The sequence below is a fragment of the Chionomys nivalis genome, chromosome 15, assembly GCF_950005125.1.
Source record: "Chionomys nivalis chromosome 15, mChiNiv1.1, whole genome shotgun sequence".
NCBI classification, from domain to species: Eukaryota; Metazoa; Chordata; class Mammalia; order Rodentia; family Cricetidae; genus Chionomys; species Chionomys nivalis.
In genome coordinates this window covers 23242293-23267361 of record NC_080100.1, presented here as the reverse complement: position 1 = coordinate 23267361, position 25069 = coordinate 23242293, and the positions used below count along the sequence as shown (strand labels likewise).

General features: G+C 39.4%; 1 protein-coding gene across 1 annotated transcript in view; it reads left to right on the top strand.

The window, feature by feature from the left end:
- The window catches only part of Ranbp3l (RAN binding protein 3 like), a 43143-nt gene that overhangs the window by 1478 nt on the left and 16596 nt on the right, over nucleotides 1–25069 (top strand). Inside the window, exons 2-7 of the mRNA XM_057789863.1 lie at nucleotides 19319–19377; nucleotides 20215–20254; nucleotides 20674–20751; nucleotides 21236–21310; nucleotides 23899–23970; nucleotides 24869–25008. Of these exons, the coding sequence (XP_057645846.1) occupies nucleotides 19319–19377; nucleotides 20215–20254; nucleotides 20674–20751; nucleotides 21236–21310; nucleotides 23899–23970; nucleotides 24869–25008 (464 nt within the window). The remainder of the gene's footprint in view (nucleotides 1–19318; nucleotides 19378–20214; nucleotides 20255–20673; nucleotides 20752–21235; nucleotides 21311–23898; nucleotides 23971–24868; nucleotides 25009–25069) is intronic.

The window sequence follows — 25069 nt, the reverse complement described above, 5'->3', positions numbered from 1 at the left end:
GAACATGCTACACCATCCGGGTTAAAATAAATTGCTTTGAACCGATAGCTTTAGGCAGCACAAAAGCATGGCTCCTGTGTTACTAGAGAACCTTAGTTTATCATGGTTTTGTCCATATGTTTGTCTGTTGCTTCTTTTTACTTGAAATGTTTAAGACCTTACCTCTCTTCATCTAGATGTAATGTTTATAACAGAAATTAGTTAAAAGTGTCCTGAACCTACCACCTAAAGATAGGCACTAGGGATATTTTAATAGGCAGTCTATCTTTTAAAAAATGTTTATACTTGGATTGTTATTTTGCTTGTTTTTTAAAATAAAAAGGAGACTTATTTGACACGCAGTACTCTGTAAACTGCCTTTTAATTAACAGTGTATGATGACCAAATTCTCAAGTCATTACATGCTCTTTAGAGTGTTATTTTCAGTGGTCAATGTCAGACATTTTTCACTAAAATTAGCACTGTTGAATAGAAATTAACAGCTATATCTGTGCACAGATGATTATTTTCATTGGATAAATTCTTAGAGAATGCTATGTTTAAAAGATTACTGCACTTTTTAAACTTTCCTTTCTGGCCATGTGGTTTTTCCACTCTCCAATAATGAATGAAAGGGTATGATCTCAGTAATACTGGGCATTAATTTTAAAATTTGTTTCCAATTTTATAAGTAGAAAATAATACCCCACTGTTGTTTTAATTTAAGGAAGGCTGCCTTCATGGTTTCTCTGGCCTCATCCAGAGAAGCCTGGAAATATCATTATGATGACACACTTCCCAAAATACCAAGACTAGCAGCCTACTCCTGTTTTCTCAGCCTAAAGCTCTTTGCTTGGAATGTTTTGAAAGCAATCATATTCTTCTGTGGCCAACTCTCAAAATATCTGCCCACAAAACCATAATCCATAAAGTCGTGAGGCTTGCTAATGAAGTCCAGACTAGTCCCTGAGTGCCACAAAAATGCCATCGAGAGGTCTGAACTGACAAGTGGCACTGTTCCACACTGGCCCAGTTTCTAGAATCTGCAAGCTTCCATTTATTGCAGTCTTGGGGTTTCAGGTACTCATTCAGTGTGGTTGCAATGGTTTTTCCCAAACACTATGTTCCTTCCTAGTATGTAAAGTTCAACAAGGAGGCAGACCCACCGCCTAGCTACAGACTGATACGCCAGCTACCTGAGTTCATGCCTTTGGCTTCACTTCAACCAGGTTGATTTCTACCATGTTGACTCTGATTTACTAACATGTAACTCTGCTGAAGCATGGCCAGCTTTAGCGTACATTCGTATTTCGAGCCCTCTCTACAGTGTATGAATGAATTTTATTTTTTAACTCCAGTATTTGAGTCTTTCTATCTAGTCACTCATGAAAATGTACTGTTTTGGTTGATTGCAGAGATAAACATTATTTGTTCTTCGGGCTGCCTTCCTTCCATATGCTAACATATTCATCAGCCAGGAGACTCCACTGGTCAGTGTCTGAAGGCTTTATGTGAGTTTCTTCATGTAGGTGTGATTGATGATGTCAGTGATCATGTGATCAAACTCAGTTATCAGCCCTTCTCTACATCTCTTGGGTAGTTCAACCTCCGGTCATGGGCTTAGTCTTCTTGATGTGGCCAGCCCTCCTCTTAAAACTTCTAATGGTCTACTGTAATCACTCCAGCCACATAAGAAGACACACACCATCACTCAGGAAATTCACAACTCGTGAAGTTCTGTGAAAGGAATAGGGCCAAGAACACATATATTTATTTTTTTCATATTTGGTAATTTTCTGGTTGTGCTTTATTCTCAACATACCTTATTTGGTTTCCTAAAAGTCAAGAATTGAAAGACATCCTAAGATACCTGTTTTCTAATGAGAAAGAGAAGGGTGGGGATTCTGATGAGAGGGGAGGTGTGGAGAAATTGGGAGGATTTGGGGGAGGGGAAAACAAGGAAAATATACTGTATAAAAAATAATCGATTTTCAGAAAAATAAAAATATACAAAAAAGAAATACAGATCAACACCCTTAGCTTTTAATTCATAACCAATACATTTTAATTAATACCTACCATGGAGTAGATGAGTACCAGACACTGAGAATGCAAACACATTTTTATCCTAAGTTTGCATTCAAATGTAGGGTTTCTGAGGAATTAAATGTTAAGAACTGAGCAAATATTTTTCAACTCTTTGGGTAGACTCTAAACCACAAAATACACATTACATTGGATTATTATGAATGTGCTATTTTCTTCAAATGTTTCCTGTAGCTATGTATGAATGCCCTTAATTTATTACCTAGGGAACTTATTAACTAAATTAAAGAAACTTATGTGCACCAAGAGGGACTTCAGTAGGTTCTGCATTATTATAAATGTTAATTTCTTTTAGATAAGGTTATCACTAAATAGAGTTATGGTTCTCCAAATAGATTTGTACTTTCCTTTGTAGTTCTGAAGCATTGATTCTATACACATGGTGTGACATCGTATGAGTGATATAGAGTCAGAATGTATTTGGGCCAAAGGTGGAAGACCTACACTTGCTTCTGTTTTTCTGCAACCAAAAGGGAGCCTTGCAGAGGCTCAGATGACCTTTGTTCTAGCTTTGCAGTATCACTTGCATTTACAGCCTAGGATTGGTAGAGATAGGTACAGATTACTTTGGAAGAGTTTGGAAAGGGAGAAGCTTTAGGCCTGAAAACTGTTTCTTGTGTTCAAGCTTATACCTAGTGTAGGAATCCTTACCTTAATAAACTTAATAATGTCTTATAGGTATACCTGCAACACTAGTACTGAGGTGGACTTTCTGGCCATTAGCCCAGTTCAGTGACCCTGTTTCAAGGGAGTAAGTACACCCCCACCTCTCTCTCTCTCTCTCTCTCTCTCTCTCTCTCTCTCTCTCACACACACACACACACACACACACACACACACACACGGAAAGAGAAAGAGAGAAAAGAGAGAGAAAGAGAGAGAGCCCGAACTCATGAGTTGGAGGGTTCACTATTATTAAGGAACCAGCCTTACCCACATGATCTATAGAATCAAGGCATCCTCCTTGCAATTCCAGTTGAATATTTTTAACTTGACAAGCTAATTTAAAATCCATAAGGAAAGCTAAGGAATCTAGAATAGTTAATACATCTTGAAGTTGACAACTAAAGTTGACAATTTCTAATTCTGGATTTCTAAATGGTGTAATATTGGTTTAAGGATAGAAAATCAATTCTTGGGACAGATTTGGATACCTAGAAGTCAGTATATTTTAAAGTTATATATTTGTTTGGTTTAGTGTGTGTGTCAGGTGTATGGGCATGCATGTGTGATGGCTCACATGTGGAGGTCAGTACTCTCCTTCCACCAAGGGGTTTGAATGGAACTCAAGTCATCAGGCTTGGCAGAAAGTGCCATTATCTGCTGTGCCATCTCAGAAATCCCGTACAAAGACCCCAAAATAACTCTAATAAAAGGTAATATTTTCTATAATAATTCTATAACAAATATTAGAACATATTTCTGAAAACAAACTTGAAAACCCATTTTTCTATAAAAGTCAGATTGAGATGGGGTGTGACTGAAACACAGAAGCTAAGTGTACAAAATTTCTGGTGAAAGTATAAGAGAATATCGCTGCCAATGGAATGCACAGTTTTTCATGCCAGGTATGAAAATCATTAAGCTATAAAAGTATATCAATTAGATTATCAGCACTGAAAATATGCACTGTTTAAAGGGTGCTGTGGAGAAGGGAGACTTGGAGAAAATGGTGCCTCACACACACACACACGACCTGCAGCCAGAAAACATTGAGTGCTCTTACAGCTCAAGAAAAAGAATTTGATTCAAAATGTGGGCCAACGGTCTGACCATACTTCTAAAACAAAATGGCCAACAAGTACATTAAAAATGCCTAATATTGTTCTTTCTCAGAGTAAAACAGAATTAACCCACCACAAGGCATCACCATGCGTCTGTACGTGCTGTAGTTTGTGGGACATCACTATGGGTCCACACATTAAATGCTATAAGCGGGCATGGTACTCCTGGGAGGTGTTGGAGCCTTCAGTCAATGAGGTCCATTGGAAGGCCTCAAGGTTGTGAGATGCAGGCCTTTGGGGTTAATGGGTCTTCTGCCTTTTTCTCTTCTCTTTAGCCTTCTGACCACAGACTTCCCCAACTCTCCCACACTGTTGTGACACCACGGGCCCGATTGATAAGATGAACTGATCATGACATTAAACTTCTCAACCTGTGATCCAGAATACATTTCTCCTCTTTCTAAATGGATAACTGGAGAACTGGAGCTATTTTCCACAGCATGGAAAGATAACTGATGTAAACGTGGTGGTTAATTTTTTTCTTATTGGTTTTTCTAGACTGGGTTTCTCTGTAGCTTTGGAGCCTGTCCTGGAATTAGCTCTTGTAAATGAGGCTGGCCTCAAACTCAAAGAGATCCACCTGCCTTTGCCTCCTGAGTACTAGGATTAAAGGCATGCGCCACCACCGCCCCACCCCGGTGTTAAAATTTAAACCAATAATAACATGACATTTGAAAGAAGATGTGGAGAACTTGTACGTTGCTGTGAAGTGGTTTAATCAGTTTGAAAACTGAGTTAGTAGTTTTATTTTATTATTTTGTTTGTTTTTAAAGTTAGCTCTATGAACCATCACTTCCATTAGGAAGTATAAAATGAATGAATGCACAAAGCAGTTTTTATTTATAAATGGCTGTGCGTAGATAAACACACTGTGTGTATTCATAGATGGAATACCATTTAGTAGAGAGGACTGGATCACTGATATAATCAGTCATGAAAGTGAGTCCTGGGGAATACTGTTTTGAGTCAAAATAAACCAAACACCAAAAAGGTTATGATGTATTATATCATACATTAATTACATATAGATACAATCATATATCTAATTACATGAAATTCTCAAACAAAACTAGGCCATGGTGACAGAAATCACAACAGTTGTTCCCAAGGTAGGGAAAATACTCAAACAGGAAATGAAGGAACTTGTTGGGTAGCGAACATGCCTTACATCAGGATGGAGGTTTGGTTACTTGAGGATATACGGTTGTCCAACTTACCCATGCATTCTATTGTATGTGATTTGTCCTTCCGTGCTTTTAAATTTGGGACTGCCTGGAAGGCTCTGCTCTCTAAAGTTGCCTCCAGGCCTATCTTGGCAACTTCAGTGAATAATGAAGGAACGGGAGTGTCCCGGTGAACTTCAATTACTCGTGGAAGAAGAAAGGACACATCCTATTGGCAGTATGGCCACAGCTCAGCTCAGGAACTATCAAGCCTTCCGTATGAAATGTGAGTCATTACTCTATATGAGCTTACTAATTAGTACCACTTTGTTGTTTATATTATCCCTGAGCTGAGAACTCCTATATTAATAGCACAGTAACATAAAATTAGCAAAGTAATGAGATTAAGACAGGTAAATTGAAATATGATTAAAAAAAAAACACTGTCTCATAGCTTGGGCTAGGGGTAGAGATTAGTGGTGGACTATGTGAACAAAGAATTAAATTTGATCCCCCGAGCCCCCCCCCCCAATAGCTAGGGAGAGACCTTAGCGTTTTGCTTTTTACGGTCTCTGTCTGGCATGGAACATCATTTAGAGTCAATGGCTCCTCTGAAGTTTCTTCAAAATTCAGGTTTTTCATTAAATCCATGGTATCTCATTAATATTCTTGTAGCAAACAGCAAAAATGGACCATTTCATGAACTTTTTCCCCCTCTTAACTTCTTCCTCTTGCTTAAACTCATGAAGAACCTCACTCATTCTATTAAACAGATGTTTTCTGAACCTCTGGCATGAAGTACTAGAGGGCAAAGCAGGCAGAACTTCCTGCCCACCTGACACCACTTTCTAACAGGCCAAAGGGCAGACAGTAAAGAACAGAATTAAGACATGTGGTTTAAGTGGCTCTTCTACAAACAGAGAAAGAGGATGGAAAGGACAGAGTGTCCCAGTGGAGGTGCTCGCTAAACAACCAGGCAGGACTCACTAAGAAAGAGGAATGTTCAGACCCGCAGGAAGTGAGGGAGAAAGCTGCGCAACACTGGGTCGCAGCCCTCTCGGTTTAGTTTGGTGCAGAAGCACAGATAGGGAGGCTGATGAGTTAGACTCTGCATGAGATTTTTGTTTTTCATTCCCTGGCTTTAGTGCAACCTCACTACCCCGCTGCCTGCATGTACGGGGATGACTATCTACACACCTACAATAAATTGAGCCTAGTGCAGGGTTAAGACCATAACAACAAAACAGAATACTCACAACAGTATCTGAGGATAACTGGGGGGCTGTTATATAACGGTGTGTCAGATGTGGTTCCCAAACTTGGGGTTGCACCTAGTACTTGAGAGCCAGAGGCAGGATTGCAAGTTCCAGGCTAGCCTGGGCTACAAAGCAAGGCTTTGACTCAAAAGCTAACCAACCAGCCATCAAATGGCACAGTTGCTGGAAGCTGCTAGGTTTCCCCATGGTGACTTTCCACCTAGAATGTCGGGGGAGAGGGATGGTGGGACTGAGAATTTTCCTTTCTAGCATGTTCTCATCTGCTGTTTGCGGCTGCTGCAGGTCACACTTTGATACCGGAGCTTTGAGGCCCTAGTTGGCTTATGTGGGTGTTGAGGACGGAGTAAGAGCTGAGAGAAGGGTTAGAAGGCACTTATATAAGGTCTTAGGTTTTGATTCTGAATGAGATGACTACATATTAATTTGGGCCTTTTAGTCATTTACAGCCTTGGCATTTTTGTGGAGAGGTAACCACCAAAAAGTTAGAGATGAGGTAAAAACTTATTCCCTGACAATTGCATTGCCACGTTAGAATAAAGTAAGTCTTAGGCCAAGCTCTTTTGGACTGGTGGGCACTTATCAAGCAAGCATTTATGTGCAAACAAGAATGAAATAGTTAATATGACGCTCCAAACTTCCTTTGCTTTTAGTAATCTGATTACATCTTTTCTATTAAGCTTGCTCAGACAAAACAGCATTCTGCAGACAGTATTCTGTGCAGTTAGTCAGTAGCTAGGAAGTCTTCTGTTCACTAATGGACACTGGACCTTGCAGTAAAAACACTGGACACTGATCCTGGATACAGACTCTGTGCCTTGCCAGATCCTTCCATCCATTTGTGAAGACTAGGAGTTGCTGCTAAAATAACTTAGGTAATCCAAGGTCCTTAAATGTCAATAATTTCAATACAAATTTATTGCCGACACTTGTTGCAGTAACTCTCACATTTTCTCACACTGAGATAGATAAGTATGGCGCTAGTAATGAGAATTGCCTGGTGTTGAAAACAGCCCCTTGGGGACAAATACCCCAGTGTGTCATCGGATACCACCAAAGTAGTGAACTTTGGCTAGCCTTCAGCGTAAATCATAAACCTATGCTGATATCTTCTGAAGTTGCAGCTGTCATAGGGAAAAGTGCACACTCATGGGTTCTGCTATCAGGCATACATACAACAGTGATAAAGTCTGCACAGCGTTCAGAGGTGGAGTCTGGAGGCCCCATGGGATGAAGGGTAAGGCCTTGGCATACCTACAGCCCACGTGCCCATGTGCAGCCACAAGTGGGGAAGGGAACATAGTACTAATATAACCGTAATCCTTATTTTCTATTCTGTGTTATGTGAGGGACTTACAAGATCCTGTGGTTTGAGGAGACAACCACTAATGTTGCAATGTTTTACAACCTTTTTGAGAGCAGAAAAGTAGTTTGTATCTTAGACCATACCACAGCATTCACATATCACCTATAAACAAATTGTGTTTATGGAACCTTAATTATACTCCAGACACCATTAAACACTTTATTTATTTCATTACAAAAGGTAGCTAAGATAACCTTGAGTCAGGCCTGAGTCTGGGTTGACTGAGCCATGCTCACTACCTGTTCCACACTCAGGTAAATTTGCAAAAGAACTGCCCTGGTGGCTGGTGCCCTTGAACTCATTCTGTGGTTTGGCTGCTACTAAGTCACCAGTTAAATTCCATATGGATTTGAAATGCATCCAGTTGAATCAGGAGGGTAATTTAAGTTTTACCAAAACTGGTAAGAAAATAAAACTGTGTCACTGCAAACCTATGGGCCCTACACCAGCAACTTGCGGGCCAGGCTAGCAGTTTTGTTTAATGCTGAGAGCCCGTGTCTTACATCTTATGAAGTATTAAGCAAAGTAATGCACCATTTTTTTTTTAACTTGACCGAAATGGCTTGAGAGAAATGGTTTGGGTTTTGATTCTTCAAATGTACAAACTTAAAAGGGGCTGAATAATGGTCACTACTGTAATTAATTCACCTTTTGTTTTTGACAGTGCTAAAGATTGAAGCCAGAATCTCATGCGTGCTAGGCAAGTACTCAGCTACAGAGCTACAGTCCCAGGCCCAGCTTTCTTTTCTAACTTAAACAGGAGGCGACATTTCAAATGTTGGGTCAGCCATTCTATTAAATCATTAACTCGGCTTGAAATTTTAATCAACATTTTGGCAAAGGAAATTTCACACCTGAGTTGCTTTTTAATGAAGTGGATGGGCAAATCTAGCAAAATACCCAAAAGTCAGGATTTAAAATGTACTAAACACTTTATTCTTTCTAAAGTTGCATTCCTTCTACCTGGTGATCAGATATCTCACCTGCTAAAGATGGTGATAGCCAGCTAAATGCTCATAGGAATATGATCTAGACTTTCTGCCAGGGACAATGACCTGGAGGGATTTAATGACATCCTGAAGCAATTGGATCAAATCTTCTCTTGTTCCAATTCAGCTTGCTAGATGCTAGGATATAGTAGGTATGGGGACACATGCTTGTGATCCAAGTGCTCCAGAGACTGAAGCAAAAGAGTCACCAAGCTCAAAGTCTGGCTGGCCTAAGAGCGAGTTCTGGCAAGGGCAGCCTGGGCCACTTAGTGAGATCTTGTCTCAAAGTAAAGTAAGAAAAGGAGGCCCGCAAATACATCTAAGTGGGAGAACACTTACCTAGCCAGCATGAGGACCATGCTTAAATCCACAGAATGGCTGACAGAAAAGCACACAAGTTTTAAAGAGGGCAGGGCAGTGCCATTTAAAAAGAAAGAGCAACATAAGGAAAAGGTCTGAGAACATCAGAAGTAGACCATTTTGATCTGGGCTTGTCTGGGTTATCCTTAGTCATCTGCAGAGAATGGGGTTGTAGACAAAGATGTGTCCACACTCATGTGCATTTCCATAGGTGTACTAATAAGCCAACCACAGGCAAGACACTGCTGACTATGAATTTTTTTATTTAATAAGATAACTTCATTTATAAGGTGTCTCAGTCTCAAATATGGGTAGAGTTAAGAAATTTTTCCACTGCTTTTCATTTTGAGAATGGAATTAAGCTAAACTTAACTAAAGAGAATGATTATTTTTGTTGTGAAGAAATATCAGCAAAGTCTGGAGGGAGTTTTAGGAAACAAGTGTAGCCACACTTAAAGACATATAAAAAGAATGAAAACAAGTCTAAAATGTATCATCATAGACATGTGAAACTTCCTTCTGCCTCTGTGAGCAAGTCTCCCGTTTCAGCCTTAAGCTTAAAATACTGCTATTGTCCTTGATCATAGCACACCCTTAGTAAAGGAAAAGATCTACTCTCTAAATAGTTCATTCAAGTGGTTGGCATTCGTAAATTGCTGGGTGTCAAGGTTACAAAGATCACTTAGTCCCACGGACATTATACACAAGTCTTAAAACTAGAACTGAAAACTGTGCTCAAGGTCAGTGGTTAGGACAAAGAACTGCATCTGTGTACAGCTGTGTAAAAGCTGACACCTCATATGGATAGGGAATTTAAGATGTGGTAACTGCAGATTAATTTCATTTGAACATAGAAGAGTATTTAGGGACCAGTGTGTAGCTCAGTAGTTACACAAGCCTCACATGACTAAGTCACCAATGCTGCATACATAGAAGAAAACAGACCTGACATATACTAATTCTAACATTAAACATGTAGACAACACAATGAGTGTGTAAGAGGAGGGGGAAAAAGAAGAAATGACAGTAGAAGATGGGAGATTAGTGAAGGCATATAGATGTTAGATGTATGGAGCAAAATGCATCAAAGAAATGAGGAAGGAGAAAAAGGGGAAGTGCTGACTTAAATATCCATCATTGAACAAATAGATTAAAAAGCAATGTGTTATATAGTATAGTGTAGTTAATGTCACTTTATACCCCTAAAATAAAGCTGTAAATACTCTATGCACTTCATCACCCCCTGAGAGAGAAAGATAGCTAGCTAGGTAGGTAGGTAGGTATGTGGGTGGATGGATGGATGGATGGATGGACGGATGGATGGATGGATGGATGGATGGAGAGACAGACAGACAGACAGACAGACAGACAGACAGACAGACAGACAGATAAATAGGTAATTGAGCATTATTCAGCCTTTGCTACTATATGAATGAAGACATTGTACTAGGTGAAATAAGTTAGATATAAAAGACAGATGTAGGGAGATGGCTTATCAGATAAAGACACTTGCAACCAAGTCTGATGACCTGAATTCCCATTCTGGAACCCACATGGTGGAAAAAGAGAACCAGCTCCCCCATGTGTACACTGTGCTACACACACACACACACACAATTTTAAATACAAATATTGACAAATTTAAAAGACAAATATTGAATACCCCACTTCTCTGAAGTATGTGGAAATGTCAAAGCCAGAAAGTAAATGGTAATTTTCAGGACCAGGGAAAAGCTATGGAATGAGGCATTTACTGTTAAATGAAGCCATGTCTCGGGTGAAGGATGCGAAGGAAGCTCTGGGGAGAGGGTTATGGTGATCCTTAGCAGTGATGTGAATGCGGTTAATGCCATTTTACACCCTTAAAATGTTAAAGTGGCAATTCACCACTTAGAATAATTAAAATGTCATCACGCAATTAGAATAATGTTTTCTGATCCTCCAAGACTGATTTATTCCGAGAATCCAATGATCATGAGATATTACACCTAAAGGGTCACTTTCAACTTTCCTGAGAAAGTTTCAGGTCACATAAATGGTAACAGGCTGGCTTTCTTTCTGCTGGCTAGACCTGCAAGGACCCAACTACAGTAGAGCACTGTGCTAAGCCGCTTGCTCAAAGACTCAAGACAGAGTCGGATGGGCTTTAGGAACCTGAGAAACTCACATTCATTATCTTCATCACGATTGTGTTTTGTGAATCATGAAGTAATTCAAAAACAGTGTTATCTGTCTGCTGAGAAGGAAGGATGTAGTTTATCTGAATTAAATGCATGAATATATGGTAACCGATGAGAAGTCTTTTAGAATAGTAGTTTAATTCTTATGAAGAAGATATTTTTGCATCAAAATTATGTGCTTAATTTTAACAGTAAACACAGCTTGACAATTATTTGAGATTAATATTAAGAATAAGGCACTTTGAACCCATGTGTCTGCTCAGGAAACATCTTCGGTATCCCACGAAACCTAGATTGTATTTCTGCTCCTCTCTCCCTCAGCGAAGTGAGGCTCCATTACAGCATATGGAAGCTTTTCACACTGTGAGCTATTCTCAGGGAAAATATGTGATTACAAATGCTGTCAAATGAAATATGTATTTCCAAATGGTACTGGTTGACCAAGCACATCCAGGGACACAGTCTGCATCTTTATTAGCCCTCAGGCCCAAACGAGGTAATGGTGTAGAGAAAGAGCAAGCAGATCACTCTAGAATTATCTATCACTCCAGAGGCCCACAGATGCTCTAATAAACACATTTAAGGTTACAGGAGCCCTTCTCACAGAGGCACATAACACAGCAGTCTTCTTAATAACAAAATAGCACCTTCAAATTATGGAGAAATGGGTATATTCTTGCAAAAGGTAATATTTTCTCTTGTTACTGTTTTGCCGAGGCTCAACATATTGAGTGGCTGGTTGTGTTCAGTGTGACAGATTCCTCTCATCTCCTATAGTGTCCTACTGTGAAACGATTCTTTTTCCAAAAATGACTTAGTAGTCACAAGTAGGGAAACAGTGTTCTTCACTTTATTCTTTCCAGTACATACTACATTAGATACGAATCCGAACTAAGAACTTTCCAGTACATACTACTTAGATACGAATCCGAACTAAGAACTTCTAAGTCCCCTACAGTTGGCAGTTGATAACTCCTTTTCTAACAAAAAAAAAAAAAAAAATGGAAAGTAGCATTTAAAGTTGCAGAATTAGACAGCCAGGAGAAAGGGTTTTCCGCCCTTTATTTGGCATATTTCCGTATGTCTTACATTTATAATACACAAATTGCTCATAACTCCAGCAGGGATGACCAGCCTGAAGGGGCTGCAGGAACTGACTCTTTGAGCCTGTGCTTCGAGCCAGGCTGAAAACCTGCCGTGCAGACTGCCTGATTCATTCTGGGTCCTGTCTTCTGCTTTCAAACCAGAGCAAAGCATCTCATAAAATAGAAATGAGAGTTCACTACGGTAATAAATAATGATACGAGACTCTGTGGTCCCCTCATCTTAACCTATAAAGGCAGGTTCTTAAATATTATAATTTGCTGCTTATTTCTGTGTGCATTTCACAGAGTCCCCTTTGTGTAGTAGAAATGCTACAGAACATCATGTGTGACTTCACACCAATTCTATCTTTTGGGATTGTGTTTTGCTACAGAACATCATGTGTGACTTCACACCAATTCCATCTTTTGGGATTATGTTTTGTCTTTCTCAGAACATCCTTGGGAGATTTTAATAAAACTCTGGATTTTGTTTATTTTGTTGTTTCTTTAAACAAAGAAGCAAGCAAACAAATAAACAAACAAAATCCCACCCCTTCCCATGGGTCCATGAAGCAATTGAGGTCACTTGCTATGATTGCCTATTTTCTCTAAAGATGTGATCATTTTTCACACTACAGACTTCAAATAATTCATATTTCTTTTGAAGACTCTTAAAGCTGTCACAAAAACTTTTGGTGAAATGTATGCTTCTAGGCTAATTTTTCAGAAATGAACATTTTAATTAATGTTTAATAATCTCATGGAATGACATCTAAATATTTTTCATGAAAAATAGTCAGATTCCAGATGTATTTTTAAAACAGCAAACTTCTACATCTCAAAGGAAATCATGCAAATCTGAATTAGTTTCAATATCAACAGTGACATTCCATTATCTGCAACATAGGGATTCATTTTAAATTGATTAAAGTGGCCTATAAATTTACACTCAACCATAATCAGCCATTCTTGTGGTTGAAATGGCACAATTCCCTCACTAATTGCCAGCAGTCTTAGCACATCCCACAGAGTCGCTCACTGACTTCAAGAGTCTCTACTGCTATCCTTATGAACTTGACCTTGGTTCACAGAAATCCTGTGTTCTTCTAGACTTCTTCAATGACTAACTCACCAAGAAAGACCAAGAAAGGGTGCAGAGTATAGATTTTAACTCAGTCTGCATCTCTAACAAACTCAGGTTAATGCTGCGGGTTTATCTCAATCACACGTGTGTGTGTGTGTGTGTGTGTGTGTGTGTGTGTGTGTGTGATGTTTCTGTAGAGTATATTACACACGTGTGTACACATGGAGGCCAGAGGACAAGCTCAGGTGTTGGTCCTTGTCTTCCACCAGGGTCTTTCATTGTTCACTGCTACAAACATTAATGTTAGCTGGCCCACAAACTTCCAAAGATTCTTTTGTCTCTGTCTCCCATTCTGTCACAGGAGTGCTGGGATTACTGACTTTAAGTGAGTCCCCAGGATCCAGATGCTGACCTTTGAGCTCCAAGTGTTTTATTCACGGAGCCCACCAGCCCAAGGACTACATTTTGAGGAGCAAGAATTTCTAAGACTACTTCTGGCCACAGCTTGAATACAGGACCATACTGATATTAACTGTTTTCAAGAGGGTTTGAGGGGTGGGGAGGCAGAAGAATACTCAGGCTAAGAATAAGGAAGTGAAAAGAAAATGCCATTTTGAGAAGAGATCCAATTCCATCAGAGCTACCACAAAGTAATATCCACCGCTGACAGCTTAGGACCCAGAGGAAGGGAAAAGGAATTCAAGTTTAAATGAGGGTTTTCTATGCAAGTTGTAGCCTCGTGTATTGTTATATGTTCATATATAGAGAGTTGTCATGTCTGGGTATGTAAAAAGATCTGTACATACAGGAAGGATCACACAAGCCAAGTGGTGGTGCATGCCTGTAATCCCAGATCTCAGGAGGTAGAGGCAAGAGGATCAGTAGTTAAAGGCAAGCCTCTGAGACATATGGAGAGAGAGACAGAGACAGAGAGACAGAGAGAGACAGAGACACAGAGAGAGAAGAATTAAAAATCAAACAAAAAAATGAGACAACAGGTCTTAAACTGTTTTCAAGCTTTGGCAGTGACAGAAAAATATGGGACACAAAGGAAAGTATTAGAGAACAAAGAACACCTGAGGAGAAAAAAAAAAAAAACAGAGAAGAAAATAGGCACATGAAAAGAAAAAAAACAGGCACATGAAAGAAAGGTAGAGGAACACACAGAGCCTGCCAAGGATTCAGTACAAGGGGAGAATTCCAGTCCTGGTAGCAATTAGGAGTGACCCAGTTGGCAGGGCTGCCTCTGCAGAGAGGTTGCTGCCACCCTCTTTCCTGGTGTGGCCAACAAGGCTTGTGTGGACATGGTTTACCAGCCCTGGCGATGGCGGTTTGGTTCTGGCAGGTACAAGGATTCAGTTTCTCCATACCCTCAACTACCAGGCTGCCATGAGAAGAATACTGTTTCTAGGCTGGGGAACCAAGTAGCAGAAACCTGACGGTCACTAGGCTTTCAGACCCAGGCTAAAGTTGCTTCTCTCTTAGTTTCCTCTACCTTCAAGACCCTCCTTGTGGTCCACTGGATCCAAATCCCTTCCTCTAAGATGACTCATCAGCAAAATCACCAGCTGCTTTTATAGTGGATGGAGGGATAGTCAACAGATTGGGTGTCAACTAAACATGTGTTGTGAGGAGCGGCCGTCGGGGCTGCTTCCTGCCACCCAGCTAGCTTTACCCGAAATAATTACACGGAAATTGTATTCTTTTAAACACTGCCTGGCCCATTAGTTCCAACCTCTTATTGGCTAGCTCTTACATATTGATCTAACCCATTTCTAATATTTTGTGTAGCACCGCGAGCTGGCTTACCAGGAAAGATCTTAACCTGTGTCTGTCTGGAGTGGGAGAATCATGACGACTCACTGATTTGGCTTCTTTCTCCCAGCATTTTGTTCTGTTTACTTTGCCTATCTAAATTCTACCCTATCAGAGGCCAAGCAGTTTTTTTTATTAATTAACCAATGAAAGCAACAGATAGAAAGATGACCCTCCTCCATCACATATGGAAATAGAAAATAGAGGCAAAAACTTCTAATTCATCCTAATTTTTCGGGATAGGGAAATTGTGGTATGTATTAAAATAACGGGAAAGTTGCGTATTTGTTGTAAACACTGCCACAGCACGGGAAGGTCCTGAGAAGCAGAGCCATCGCATACACAGACAACACTGAGCTGAGCTCTTGCCAAGGTATTTAGATGGGTGTCCTGGATAAAGGTGAAGATCTCGGACTTCTGATAGGCTGGGAGTAGGACAATTAAGTTACTTTGCTGCCAATATATGCTAGATCTTCCTATCTTGAGCCCAATTTCATTTCTTCTTCTAGAAGTTCTTGGTTCTATCTATTAGAATTGGGGTGTTCCTGGGGCACGGTGCACTGGGTCCCGTTCTGTATCCCCACTGCTATCCTGAGCTTTCAGTTCAGCTTTCCTGGCCTACTAAATCAGGTACCACCTATCTTTATGTTTCCAGATCCAAAATATTGCTGCTCTCATTTCTCTTTGGTTTTTGTGACTCTGTGGTCCCATGCCACCTCACCACTGCTTGAAACTCTTTATTGCTGCGTGTTCTGATTTTCAACTGGAGTAGAAGTGCATATGTACATATGATGAATCAACAAGGTTTGAAAAAGATGTTATTTATAGATTTTCCTTGGCATGGTGCTAGATGGTACATAGTATCCATTTAGAGCATAATTTGTGCTGGCAGACCTGTCTTGGCTTTATACTAATGCTATGGTTTGGATCCCAGTTATTTCCTATTGCCTATAGGTTAGAAACTTAGTCCCTAAGGAAGCACGAGTAGGAGGTGGTAAAAACCTTATAAGTAGCTTCTAGTGGATGGACTTAGGTGATTGGGCTTGGCCCTGATGGGGTTGCTAGGACTCCTGGTACATTTATTTCTATTTCTTTTGCCCCCTGGAACAAGAGATGAAGGAATAGGCTTTGCCATTCCCATCTCAATTCACTGCTTCACCACAAATCCAGAGTCTTAAACATGCCTTCGACACTTCACAATACATCTCTGTAGAGTAAAGGGGCTCATTCATGACGTTATCAGAGGGGAAACACTATATTTTTAAAATATAATTTTAAAGGCTTTTTTCCTATTTTTAAATTCTCCTTCTGGGTCATCCTACTACAGGCCCATTGAGCTAATAAATGCTTAGAGTCTTTTCTTGAAATAAGAAGAAAGAAAATTGCATAGACTTGAGAAAAACCTAGTTAGAACAAAGTGTGAAGCCTGTTTTAATCCATGTGCTAGGTAGGCAGTGTCAATGAGAGAAAGGAGGCTGCGCCAACACTAACACAGCTTTATAAACCTATGAATCTCTAGCACCTACCATAGTACTAACAAAAAAATGATTCTCAATATTTGCTGAACTGACAAATAGCCATTGTATTTTACAATACGTCCTCCAAGCTACAAGCAGTCTTTGTGGTAAACTTCTTAATGCTACCATTGATGGTTATTTTGCCTGTTTTCAATTGTATGTTTTGACAGAGGGGAAGTCAAGGTATTATTTACCTAGGACTAGAGGAAGTTACATTGTTTTAATAATGACTGCCATAAGGCTACTTCACAAGAGTGCCATTTATCATTCTAATTTATAATTGATGTCTATAGTACATTCTCTGGAACTGTTTCTTTTCAGTCACTAAGGAATCGTATAGCTCAAATCTAATGCAGTTTCTTTTATTTTATAAAAGAACAAAGAATTAATCAAAGTTCCATATTATAAGAATGCCAGAATTGCAAAGCAGTCTCCACATGGTGGGAGGCCATTTGGCTCTCAGGGAAGATAGTGGGAAGATCGTGTATAAGAACCGAATAATGTATCTCAGTGGCATGGAAGAGGAAATTATTCTAGATCAACTGGTTCCTGGGGGAAATACTAGTTATTGTGGTAGAGTTTTAGACACTAACTTATAGGATGTGTTCATGAGGAATGAAATTTGTGGATATGTACACAGTGATTGTGTGATTGTTTCTCAACATTCTTCAACCAGAGCTTTATTTATTAGGCTTGGGGATGAAAATTAGTTCATCAGAGAACTGACAGTATGTTGATAATAGCTGCTAAAAGGAGACAGCTTGGACTGATGTTTGACTTAGGCTCATTAACAACATATTGTCATCATTTAGCTCTATGTCCCTAATTCTGGAGCCAAGTTGTACTCAACATTCCTAACACCAGAGACCAAGCTTTGCTTTAACTCCTACACAATACTTCTTAAGATTTATAGAGTGATGATAGTTAAAAATGTAATCAATCATTCATGCACATTTTAGAACAAATGGATTTCTCTCCATTGTCTTACCCAAGATGAAAAAAAAATCCAAAGAAGCCAAGCCAGTTCCTGCAGACCATGTTTCCCACTTCTTGGGAAGCAGAGTAAGGAAAAGCCAACTCAAGGCCATCCTAGGCAACTTATTGAGGCCTGTCTCAAAATAAAATGTAAGCGCAGTGCTGGTAGAGTGCTTGCCCAGACCTTGGATTCAGTTGCCAGCACTGAAAAAAGAATTAAGGAAGGAAATGAGAGAGGGAGAAGAGAAAAGAGGAAAGATGAATAAGGCTGGCAGTGTTTCATGTACTTTGTAATTTTGTGTAAGACTAATCTTTAACCTAAATATTGAAAACATGGTTTAGTATATGACAACTCCAGTGAAGAAATATAAGTCTGAGGGATTATTTCATGGATGGAACATAGTGCATGTCTGCCTCTTCTGTACGCAGGTTGTGATTTGTTTTGAGACAGGGTCTCCAGTCTCCAAATTCCTCAGATTGAGTTTTATTAGGCTGAGGGATACAATTAGTGCACCCATGCATTTTAAATGCATGCCAAGACAATATACTGGTAATTATTTCATAATCCTCTCGTCTTCACCTCCTGAGAGCTGAAATATAGGCAAAACTTCACTGTGTCCAGCTGCTTGCACCTTAGGATACAATGCAAATAGAACTATTCTCAGATGAGTTTTCTTACCTATTGAAATTTTTATTCTTAAACACTGTCCCGATGAGGTTCTAAAGACAAGTGATTCTGTTTAGTGTTCTTTGAACTCTTACAGCATGGTTTTGTTGTTGTTTTACTATATGAGGAGTTGCACCTACAACCAGCACACGTTCCTTTAAGAGATTATCTTTTTCCTTGCTTACATACTATCACTTTCCCTGAATATTATTTCTGTTACTAACTATATTCATTGGAAATCATCTGCATTTTATCTAAGGTAAGTGTTGAATACTCTTCTGCTGCTATGGTAAAACACCTTGACCAAGGCAATTTATTAAAAATAAAGAGTTTAATCTGGCTAATGGTTTCAGGTTAGAGTCCCTGTAGGCAGAACAAAGAAACATCTGAGAGCTCACATCTTGATCCATAACCACAAGGCAGTGAGAGACATGGAGGGAAGGAGGGAGGGAGGGACTAAGGGAGGGAGGGACTAAGTCTGCTGTCTTAGTTGGGGTTACTATTGCTCTGAAGAGACATCTGACTAAGGCGACTTATAAAGGACAGCATTTAGTTGGGGACTGGCTTACAGTTTCAGAGGGTTCGTACATGGTCATCATGGTGGAGGGCATGGTCGCAGGGAGGCAAGCATCATGCTGGAGCAGTAGCTGAGAGCTCATATCCTGATTGGCAGGTAGCAGACAGAGACAGTGGGCTGCCATGGGCTTTAGAAACCTCAAAGCCCACTTCCTGTGATGCACCTCCTCTCACAAGGTTATACTTCCTAATCCTTCCCAAACATTTCCACCAACTGGAGACCAAATATTCAAATATATGAGTCTAATGGGGCTATAATCATTGAAATCACCACAGCAAGGAAATTGCAAAACAAAACAAAAACCCAAAATCAAAACAAACAAAAAACCCAAGTATTTTTAGGTGGCATTAGAGATGTAACTGTGCTTTGAATTCTTGAACACTCCTTTCTTTTGCAGAAAAATATGTCATTGCTCAACCAACATTTGTTTTTGAGAAAGGAGAACGCACTTTCAAGGTAAGATCAAACTATTCTGGTTTCGATAAGGCATACTTTAAGGAGGTAGTTGATATGGTAGCTGCATGATTTTATTTTGGCCTTCTCCACTACCTGAATGCTCTTGGAGTTGAGACTCAGAGACATCAGTTTGGTTGAAATCTCTAAGTTGTGGTAAAGTGGTTTGCCTAAAATAATATGCTTATTTGGAATGGCTTTTAAAAGGTGATTTACAAAAAAAGAAAGAAAGAGAGAAAGAAAGAAAGAAAGAAAGAAAGAAAGAAAGAAAGAAAGAAAGAAAGAAAGAAAGAAAGAAAAAGAAAAAGATTAGGAAAGTTAAATAGCTCCTTAGGTCCTTGCTACTTAAAGATCCTAAAACAGGGTATAAAAACTCCAGCATGCAATATTAGTTTGAAAGGGCTTATAGAGTCTATCTAATGTGGAAACATCATCCTAGAACCATAGGAGTTGGAAAATTAGCTGTCCCCACCCATTACCTTATTGTGGTTGTGAGAATTCGTTCTTACACAGTTGTTAATGAACTGCTCACAAAATAAACTACCTTTACTCCTTTGTTCAAAAAGCAGATTCTTACTCCAGATCAACCACTTTAGAATCCTGAGAGCAGGTGCCTCAAAAACCTACATTTTAAATGAGTGTTCAGAAAAGATTCTATAATCACTGAAATCTATAACCACTGGGTAGACTTCTCTGTTGCCATATTCTTGGTGAAACTGTAGTGTGTCACTTTGTCCCCGTGAGCTGAAGAGCCCTGGCTCCTGAAATTCTCTTATACAGAGGCAGGGTGGGGAATTAATGCAATAACAGCAAATTTGCAGCTTTTTTGTGTCTTTCCAGAGACCTGTAGAAGACAGCCTGGATGAAATGGCAGAACATGGTAACGAATTACGTCCTGTGTTGTGAAACCCCAATATTCATACAAAGAAAATAAGTAAAGCACGAGCATTTGCGGCTTGTGACACCGACTCTATAAGACGTAATGGTTTTCCTTGTTTTTAGGTGTGCAAATGGATTGTTTGAAAGACGACAGGTGGATACCCGAGAACAGTGACATGAGCATAGCCTCTGTGATTCTAGGCTGAACTTGAGGCTCTATATAGTTTCCTGCACAAGATTCGTTCCTAACCATGCTAATCTGGTGTCTGTAGGTTTATAATCATCTAAGACCCCTCGTATTTAATGTTGGGCTCCACGAGTCAGCATGTTGTGTAATGATGACCTACCCACACAAAGTGGTTGATTCTACTCTCGTGTTGTGTGTTACTGTAAATACAATTCCTGTTGAATTTCTTTCAGAATTCGGTGGTTTCTCAAGAAAACGCATAAGGTCTTCATCTGTCACGCTTTATAGTACAGATTCCGGGTCTCCAGGAGGTAGGTATAGTTTGACTATTATTCTGCATGTGAAATTACTAAAAAAAATTTTCCAACTGGACATTTATAAGTAAGCACCTACAAAATAAGAACATGCTGGCGCTTTGAGAAGAAGTTCATCATACACTGTATTCTGAGCCAGTTGAGAACAGTTTGCCCATGCTCACATTAACATACCTAAGGCTATGCTGTGCCTAATGGGTTTTACTGTCTTTGGACTGTGTAAAGCAGCAATTTATGTGCACATATCTCCACTCAGTATGAGTTCAAAGAATGTCTAATACATTCAAGAAATAGTTACTGAGTTGAGTGAAAATAAAGTTAATTTATGATCACCAGAGGTAGTCTTTGTTTCAATTGATAAAAATATAAAAAATACTTTTCTTTGAATTAGAGATCTAAATTTTTCTCCAAAGAACAGAATCCCCATCAAACTAGACAGAAGATACACTTCTTAACGGCCTGCATTTGAATCTTCTTTCAGTGGCAGCTTTGTCTCAGACGCGCCTGAGGTCCTCATCATTCACTGATGCCCCAACCTTCCCCCCCTCTGGGCCAGGTAATGACAGGTTCCTAGAGCCTCAATCCTGACACTCTGATGTCTCAAAAATCATTCTTATCAATGATGAGTTTTCTTTTTCAGACATCATAAGATGCTAATAGTGGGACTGGAGAAATGGTTCAGTGGTTAAGCACACACTGGCTGTTCTTCCAGAGGTCCTGAGTTCAATTCCCAGCAACACAACCATCTGTAATGAGATATGGTGCCCTCTTTTGGCCTGCAGGCATACATGCAGACAGAACACTATATAATAAATAAGTCTTTCAGAAAAAACTTAGAACCTAGCCAGTTTCATAAAGAAAAAAAAAGATGCTAATAGTGTGACCAACAAATCAGAGAGAAGTCACAGGAACAGATGCAAGAGGGCTGTCTGAAGATTATTAATCTCACAGATCCAGACAGAGAAGTCACAGCCACAGACACAAGAGGGCTGTCTGAAGATTATTAACCTCACAGATCCAGACAGTGAAATGTGTCATTCATTTTTTGGCAAAAAGTTTGAGTTTGGACTGTTTTAGGACTTCATATATAAAATAAACAGATGCCTACATTTAAAGATGAATTCTGTTATACACTGCATGCTGAGTCCGTTGGGAATTTTGTAGATGGAAGTTTCTGTCCCATCTGGTCCCAAAGAAACACACAGAGGCTTATATTAATTACAAATGGTTTGGTCTATGCTTATTATTAACTAGTTCTTACAACTTAAATTAACCCATAATTTTTATCTCTGTTTAACCATATGGCTTGGTATCTTTTCTCAGTAAGGCATTCTCATCTTGCTTCCTCTGCATCTGGCTGAAGACTGCGTCTCTGTCTTTCCTCTTTCCAGAATTCTCTTAGTCTGGTCGTCCTGCCTATACTTCCTGCATGGCTACTGGAAAATCAGCATTGTATTAAACCAATTTGAGTGACAAATCTTTACAGTATACAAGAGTATTATCCCAAGGCAAATTAAATTTTTTAAAAAGAGTCTTACTTCAAGAATTCTCTTCATAGTAGGGCTTACACCCTTTGTGCCATAAGCAGTACTTTATGCAAGGAGGATTTACAAGGTGAAAACAGCTTGCTTTGTCTTTTTGATTGATTGTCCTCTATCCAAGAACTGCAGAGTCCTCAAACCAATCAATGGACATTAGTAACAGTAATTACAATCATGACTGAGCAACAGTGTATCAGACACTTTTCAGTCACAGGAGCAACAACTGACTCTCTGAATCCACATGGCAAGTTGTGCAAAGAAATGGAGAGGAAGCTAATCCCAGCTAATCCTAGCTAATCTGCTTCACTTGTTTTTGCGTAAAACCAAGGGATAGCTTTACTTTATCTATATAACTACTTCATTTTAAAAAATCAGATATATAAAGGATGAACAAATCGGAGGACCCTAATTGGTAGTAAGCAGCATTTCTACTTTATGCTGTGCAGAATCATAAATGGTGCTGGAAATGATAAAAAATAGTACAATTTATGTGATCCACTTGTTCTATTTCAAGAAATAAAGATGCTAAAGGCTACCAAATTCAGCTTAGGTCAGGGCAGCAATTTGATTTCAGCCTTCATGAGATGATGCTCTGAAGAACACCTCAGTGAAATGCTTCTTATTCCCTTGTCATCTCAATTAGTCAGATGCCGGCCCCTGCAGAATCAAGGCAGTACCTCCTTCTGAGAGGCCCAGACATCCTATGTTTGCAGCCGTGACCAATCCTACCCAGCAACACCTTGAAGGAGACAACCTGGCATTATTGTTGTCATTTTTGTTTGCTTTCTGTTATTGTGGCTAAACACTGAGAAAAGCCAGTTTAGGAGAAGGAAAGGTTTATTTCACCTGACCTCTTATAATCTGTCATAAAGGGGAATCAGGACGGGAATGCAAGCAGAACCTGGAGGCAGGAACTCAAGCAGAAACCATGGAGGAAGGCTGCTTCCTGGCTTACTCTCTTCGGCATGCTCAACTTGCTTCTTCAACATCCCAGGGCCACTTGCCCAGAGGTGGCACTGCCCAGAGTGTGCTGAACCTGCCCACATTAGTCATTTGTCAAGAAAATGTCCCCACAGACTTACTAAAGGCCTATCTTTCTGTACATATTTCTTTTTAATTGATATTCACTCTTCCAAAGTGGCTCCAACTTTTGTTGAGTTGACAAAAAACAAAAACAAAACAAACCTAATCGACATAGCTGCCATCCTCATCTCCCTCCTAAGTACCACTAAAAGTGAATATAAAGACTTTGCTGATAGTGTTAGAGCATTCTATGAGAGCTATACCCTCAGCTAATCCTGAGGCACACAGGATTCATTATCACTTCAGTGTTTCAATTTGCAACATTTCTCACGGCACTAATCTATTTAATGATTACAAATAAGATTACCTCTTCTATAAAAGTCTAATTTTAGGGTTTTGAGAAATGAGCAGAAGTAGGTAGCAAAATTTACCTGGCAATCACAATTTTTAACAGGACCAGGCCTCTTTAGTAGTATTACTGCCAACAGCGACATCTACTGGTGATCTCAGAACAGAACTTTTCTACAAAAATGTAAAATAGTTCACAGACTTTAAAGGATTTTTAATTTTTTTCTTATAGTGAAGAAAAACAATGTTTTTATGACATCATATCTGGTGCAAAGGAATATTGACATGAGCAGCATAGAGCAAGGTATGGCTCTTCAGTTTCAAAACCCCCAAAATTCTCTCTCTCACCTTTTATCTATTTGTCTGTTTATTTGTTCATTTAATAAATTAATATTTATTATTAAATTAATTTTATTAATATTAAATTTTAATGTATTTGAAGAACAAGGGAAATTGTGTTAGAGTTTAGAAAAAAACATTGGGCAGGCATGCTATAGAACCCCACTAGATGCCTGATGAATAGAGGGGATAAAAGCCATACCATTGAGGTTGATACAGAGGTCAGACACGTTGTGGACAAGCAACCACATGGCAAGGAGGGAAGCTTTGACAAAGGAGTGAAGAAGCTCAGAATATTGGCATAAGCCCCAAGTGTCAAGGGAGGAATGCTTAGAAAAAGATGGAAAGAGATAAATAAAACAGTAAGCTTTTCTAAATTATTTAGAACAGTGGGTAGACTCAGGACCCTATTGGCGGCAGTCCATAAGCTTCGTTTATCTTGCATATTTTAATCTCTTTCTCTCTCTGTCTCTCTCTCTGTCTCTCTCTCTGTCTCTGTCTCTCTCTGTGTCTCTCTCTCTGTCTTTCTCTCTGTCTCTCTCTCTGTCTCTCTCTCTGTCTCTCTCTCTGTCTCTCTCTCTTTCTCTGTGTGTGTGTGTGTGGTATGTTGGGGGTATGTAAGAAGGACAAAGTGACAAAACATGGAGATAAAAATACTTGAATAGACAAGCCATGTAATCAAAAGAAACTTATTTGGCAAAAGCTAGTTAAGAACTGAGTGGCAGGCAATTCATGGGCTGCACTGACTTTGACTAGTCTCTAAAAACTTAATTGTGATATTTTTTAAAAAGCATCATGTTAAAAATAGGGACAAGGGAGTATTTTATCAAAATGTATTGATCTTTTCTTTCTGCTCTTTCAAGGTCCTGTGAGGCCTTCGGAGCATGTTCTAAGACCTGCTATTTTGCAGCCACCTCAAGCTCAAAGCTGCAAAAACATAAGCAAAACATTTGGGCATGGTGAATTGAAATCCTGCAAAACTAAGGAAAATATCAAGCACAAGGTAAGGAGTTCCCTTTGGAAAGAGAGACACTGAAACTTATTAAATTGGTGAGTGATCTTAT